Source organism: Austrofundulus limnaeus, unplaced genomic scaffold (genome assembly GCF_001266775.1).
Source record: "Austrofundulus limnaeus strain Quisiro unplaced genomic scaffold, Austrofundulus_limnaeus-1.0 Scaffold52, whole genome shotgun sequence".
In the NCBI taxonomy this organism is placed as follows: domain Eukaryota; kingdom Metazoa; phylum Chordata; class Actinopteri; order Cyprinodontiformes; family Rivulidae; genus Austrofundulus; species Austrofundulus limnaeus.
In genome coordinates, this window is record NW_013952454.1 from 745380 (window position 1) to 751460 (window position 6081).

The window sequence follows — 6081 nt, forward strand, 5'->3', positions numbered from 1 at the left end:
TGTTACATTATTCAAAAGTAACATGTATTTGTTTCATTTATTGTTAAGTTTTCCCTCCTGTCTTTATTTTCCCCTCACTGGGGCAATAAAAGTATAGCTTAGCATCACAATAAATAGAATAAAACATATATAACATGTTAAAAATGAAACGAGAATCAAAAACTACATTCTGTAATGCCTCCGGTGTTACAATGGCTTCGTTGAAATTAAAATGAAATCAAAAGCAGCTTTAAGAAAATTTAAGTTACTGTACCAACAGAAATCCTAAAAAATTAGGCTAAATTAAAAAAACCACATTCAACTTTCCCCTTATTTCAGCTTTAAATTCATTGAAAACATGAAAAGTATTAAATAAGTCATAATCCTGTGCTTTACTTGTAAGATTAATCATTTTAAATATGCTTTTACAGCGAGTCTATGATGACACAAAGGTGACAGACGTTGGTGCGTGATTAAGTACCGCTGACAGTAAAAGGTAGGAGGAAACAAAAAAAAAGAGAGACTTGAAAAATAAATCCTCCTTGGCCGTAAGAGTAAAATTACTGCAAGACAGACGGTTCTGGTAGGATGGGGTATTTTCCACCCTGCTCATCTCTGTCTCACYGAGTTCAGACAGGACTGTTTAAAGGCCGCCCTCCACATGAAAACAATCAGATGGAACAGTGCTATTGTACTTTTACTGATGACTCATTGGTAAAATGTACAGTGAATCATCACRCTTACTCACCTCACGTTTARAAGAGGTACAGAACATTCATTGTCCACAAAATAAAACAGGTTTTACACAGTAAAGCTTCTGTTTTCCACCCCCCACAAAAGATAATTGAACCTAATCGACATGTATGATACATACAGGGGAAAAAACAACGTTAAAAGACAAAAGTCTAAAAAAAACATGCTGATCAAACTCAAAACTGTTGCTCAGAGTATCATTATGATATCCTTGTGATGGCTTTTAAACTGAAGAGATAAGAGTTTCAGGGACACAGTCCTGGAGCTTCATTAAACAATTTCATAGAAATTAACATTAAACTGAGAGATTAGCCTGGCAGGAACATGTTATGTATGCTGCTTTTTAGTTTCCATCTAGCAAAGTGATAATTCAAATAATAAGAGGTTCTGTGGAGAGGTTATGACTGATTATTATTTTAAGCCTGCTTTACACGACAAGAGGACCTATTCCAACAATCTTAAAGATGCCCAGATTATCCTGCCTGTGGTGTGCTAACAGTGAGCTGGTCTGTGTCCAAATTTAGGGGTTGCAACCATYGAAGGACCTACGTGGGCCGTGGCCTTTGGTCGACCGCGAAGACCGGAAGAAAGTGGCTGTGAATTTGGACGGTTTAACCTTCATCAAAAAGAAAAAATAAGTAGGTCCTCTGGATGGGTTCTGCTTTAGTGAAACGTTTCGTCTCTCCTCCAAGAGACTTCTTCAGTCTGATGAGTTTCAGGTGAACTCAGCCTTATAAGCACTGCCTCCACATGGACAAACAGGTTAGTCACATGCAAAAGAGGGCCATCGCCTAACAATAGGCTTGATTAGCTCTATTGTTCATAGAAGGTCATGTGCCCCATCACCTGACTTATTGGTTTGGATGCTTCAGCTGTGGTTATTTGGTGTTTTGTTATGTGAATGTAGTGAGTGCAAGCGGGGTTCAACGTCCCCTTGTTTTTGTCCCTCTTTCCCTATCGTTGGGGCCCTGTTTGTCCACCATGTGGAGGCAGGGCTTAAAAGGCTAAGATCACCTGAAACTCATCAGACTGAAGTCTCTTGGAGGAGAGGCTAAACATTTCACTAAAGAAGAACCCATCCAGAGGACCTACTTATTTTTGATTTTTTGATTTTTTTTTTTCTACCTGGATTACTGAGATGCATCGGGACAAGTTTAGCCTTCAGTTTTATTCACCCKTTACCCCAGTATATGTCCTGTCGCCTTTAACCGTGACAACGTTAAACAGAAGCAATGAAGATTGAAATGAACTATTAATATTATAAATGAACAAAATTAGCTTAGAGGCAATACATGAGGAATTAATAGACCTTCCATACAGACTTAATATGCAAATAGCAAAAGCCTAACAACTGAACCGCTTYACACTTTCAATTTTTGTACCGCCAAATTGTAATTTGAAACTGCACTCCTGTCTTGCTTCATTTCTCTCTTTGTCCACCGTTACAAGCAAAATTATTGCCTGGTTGTTGCACAGTGCATCTTGGGATTGGGTGGCTGAGGAGGAGGATGCATTTGTGGGTGGTAATTGGAGGAGCCTTCGAACTTGGACAGCCAAGTGCATCATTGTGACGTTATTGACTTTCATATTTGGCCTTCAAAGGACACAGCCCCTAAATTTGGACACAGCCCTATAGTCTGTTTGGAATGAACCGCTACAATCTCAAATGTTGGATTGTCTTGGCTCGATATCCCAGCGTTGGTGTTCCCTGAGGACAAACGAGCACAYGGCMTTTTGAATGGCTCCATTCAACAGRWAAGATAATAATGATTCATAAAATCCCAGAAATCCTCACACTGATTGTTAAATATACATAAATTTGAAAATTATGTCTTGTATTCTGTAAGTTCAAACAAAACTTTGTTTAAAAGCAGAATATTTTTGAAACTTTAAAGTCCTGAAATGTGTAGCTACCTAAAAAAAAGAAAGAAAAAAGTAAACTGTGTGTAGAAAAATAAATATAGCACCACAGTTTTATTTTTCTTAGGCCTACACTAAATTTAGGTAACTATGAGCAAATTTCAGGCTAATAACTCCCAGAGTTTAAAAAGAATTCCTCTTCTTAACAGAGAAACCACTGTAAAAACTCATTCCCTCCAAATAGGGATTACATGAGGTCTGAAATCAATCCTGGTCCTGCAAGGACACGATACGTCGACGTGAAGAAGCGCTGCGTTTCTTCAGCATGAGCTTGAGCTGGAAATTAAAAAAAAAAGATTGATGGTTTTTAGATGTTTTAATCGCGGTAAACCCCCCCCCCACCACCACCACCACCACCACCACGACCTTGACGGTATGAGACGAAGCGGGTGTACCTGCTCTCCCTGGTGGCCGCTCTGCAGCAGGTGAGCCGGCTGGTCGTTCTCCAGGTTGCGAATGCTGGGATCGGCTCCTCTGCTCAGGAGCAGCTGCAGGATCTCCTCCTGATGGGGACTGCCATGGAGACCGGCCGCCATGTGCAGCGCCGTGTGACCGTGAGCCTGTGAGCAAACGGTGGATCTATGACTCGGGCTGTTTTAATGACTGWAAGTCCTAATGAACAAGTCATTCAGAAAACGCAGTGGTGAGTTTCAGTGTTGGACTCACTTTCATRTTGACAAAGTCTCTCATGTTGGGCAGGGGAATCTGCAGCAGATAGCGCACCAGGTCAATGTTCCCCTCTTTCACAGCCAAATGCAGCAGTGTCTTGTTACTTTTGATTTCCTAGAATTTGAAGAACAGGGAGTGAGAGTGGGATCAATAATGAAACCTCTAGTCAAACGATGGCATTTAAAAGTCAAAGGAGACAGGGAAAATGAAAGAGACGGTGACATAACTTTGGTTAACTGAAAGAACCACTTGCCCCCAGCCCCACAGTGAGCTGTACTTTCTCACAGAAAGTTCATGGTTTGACATATTGGCTGATGAAGCTGTACCTGGCTGAGGAGGGACGCGCCTGCGTTCAGCAGCATCTGAACGCAGGACAGCTTCTCGTTGGCTTTGGCCTGAAGGTGAACGTCTGCCAGCTCCGCGGCTGCCAGAGCTTTCGCCGTGACACTGTGGGAAATGGCTGCACAGTGTAGAGGAGTCATACCTGAAGAGAAGAGGGAAGGCGTGAACCACATTTGAGTTAATGCAGCTCTGYGAGGGACACGTTTCAACCACTCCTAGTTTTATTAGTGTGTGCTGCCAAGGATCAGACTTTCTTGTAAAAATTTTAGACATTTTGATCAAAAGTTCTTTGGGCTTTCTGAGGGTCTGAATCACTAAACTGGGTATTTATATACATATTAGCACTGACAGATTTGGGCCACATAAACCAAACCACTACTGCGCCAGTTTTAGCATTGACAGATTTGGGCCTCATTAACCAAACCACAACTGGGCCAGTTTTAGCATTGACAGATTTGAGCCACATTAATCAAACCACAACTGGGCCAGTTTTAGCATTGACAGATTTGGGCCACATTAACCAAACCACAACTGGGCCAGTTTTAGCATTGACAGATTTTGGCCACATAAACCAAACCACTACTGGGCCAGTTTTATTACTGACTGATTTGGGCCACATAAACCAAAACACAACTGGGCCAGTTTTAGCATTAACAGATTTGGGCCACGTAAACCAAACCACAACTGGGCCAGTTTTAGCATTGACAGATTTGGGCCATGTAAACCAAACCACAACTGGGCCAGTTTTAGCACTGACAGATTTTGGCCACATTAACCAAACCACCACTGGGCCAGTTTTATTACTGACTGATTCGGACCACATAAACAAAACACAACTGGGCCAGTTTTAGCACTGACAGATTTGGGCCATGTAAACCAAACCACAACTGGGCCAGTTTTAGCACTGACAGATTTGGACCCCATAAAACAAACCACAACTGGGCCAGTTTTAGCATTGACAGATTTGGACCCCATAAACCAAACCACAACTGGGCCAGTTTTAGCACGGACAGATTTGGGCCCCATTAACCAAACCACTACTGGGCCAGTTTTAGCACGGACAGATTTGGGCCCCATTAACCAAACCACTACTGGGCCAGTTTTAGAATTGAAAGATTTGGATTACGTAAACCAAACCACAACTGGGCCAGTTTTAGCACTGACAGATTTGGGCCACATAAACCAAATCACACTACAGCTGGACCAGTTGGGATGCACCATCTTAAAAACAGTGTCATGATTGCCACACCTGGCCCACACCCAGTTGACAAACTACTTGCTACGCCAACAGTGCCAGCTCGACACCAGATCTGGACCACACCTGTCGATGTGGGTAAGTCAAACTTCTTGTTACAAAGTGTCTAAAAAATCCTATTTTTAATTAACTGATCTCAAGTTTTTGGTTCTCTGGTTCATCTCATAAGTTTAGAAACCTTTTTGTGCCTGAAAGATTCACAGATCAGATTTCAGGAGCTCAATAAATGAAAAAAAAGGAAAGAAATTCCCCCGAAAGTGGGTGKGTACTAGAGTGAGAAGAGAGGAAAAGCAACAAAAAATAAATTAAAAAAACAAATAGTTGAATAACTATATAACTGTTTTATTTTTTAATCATTTGCATTTTAACACCAAAACATACCTTCAAAATTACGAGCCTCCAAGTTGACATTTAGTCTGCCTGACAGAATCACCTGCAGAACAAAAACACTCTGGTTTAGTAAATTCATCTCTGAGTAAAAGTTTTTAAACACTAAACTGATCCATCTTTACCTGCAGAACCCCCGGGAAGCCATATTGAGCAGCCAAATGAAGAGCGGTCTGTCCTTTAACGTCACAGGCGTTGATGTCGGCCCCTAAAGACAGCAGGTCCTGGACGATCTCTGGCTGGTTTGCCGTCACTGCCACTAATAAAGCCGTCTGCACAAACATGTTCATTAAACTCGTTATATTTATGCATGCGTGTTCAAGTTTTAGTTTTCCAAACTGGAAGAAAAGCCTGTTTTTGTTTAAGTTTTTTTATCCCGACCTTCCCCTTGTGTTCTTTGGCRTCGAGTTTGTTGAGGTCCCTCAGCTTCTCGGCAGCAACAAAGGCRCACTCCCGGAGGCCTTTGGCCGTGTAGATGTGCAGGATGCTGCAACGAAGCAAAATTACTTTCAAATGAGACGAAATGATTGAACTTGTTTTTTTTTTTTCATTTTCTTGTACTTTCAAATCTTTGAGCACGTGTGTGTGAGTCACTGACATGTTTTTGTTTTGTTTTTCTTAATCAGTCCTAAATGTGGTTCTCGCTTTGAGCTCGCAACTAAAACCGAAACTCTACGGTAGTAAATAAATTGTGTACTTTAAAAAAGCACACAAACAATTCACTCATTTCGTGTGTGTGTGTGTGTGTGTGTGTGTGTGTGTGTGTGTGTGTGTGT

At 41.5% G+C, this 6081-nt stretch overlaps 1 protein-coding gene and 1 long non-coding RNA gene across 2 annotated transcripts; one reads left to right on the forward strand and one right to left on the reverse strand.

The window, feature by feature from the left end:
- Positions 1-1818: 1818 nt before the first annotated feature.
- LOC106517716 (nuclear factor of kappa light polypeptide gene enhancer in B-cells inhibitor, delta) lies at positions 1819-6031 on the reverse strand. Its single transcript, XM_014008706.1, has 7 exons — positions 5687-6031; positions 5431-5577; positions 5300-5351; positions 3648-3805; positions 3319-3435; positions 3048-3212; positions 1819-2928 (listed from the first exon to the last, which is right to left on the reverse strand). Exons 1-7 carry the CDS (start codon positions 5903-5905, stop codon positions 2857-2859), a joined length of 930 nt encoding a protein of 309 aa, XP_013864160.1. The 5' UTR covers positions 5906-6031; the 3' UTR covers positions 1819-2856.
- On the forward strand, positions 4590-5586 carry LOC106517718 (uncharacterized). Its single transcript, XR_001310236.1, has 2 exons — positions 4590-4996; positions 5437-5586. It is a non-coding gene; the product is annotated as an uncharacterized LOC106517718 (long non-coding RNA).
- Positions 6032-6081: the final 50 nt, after the last annotated feature.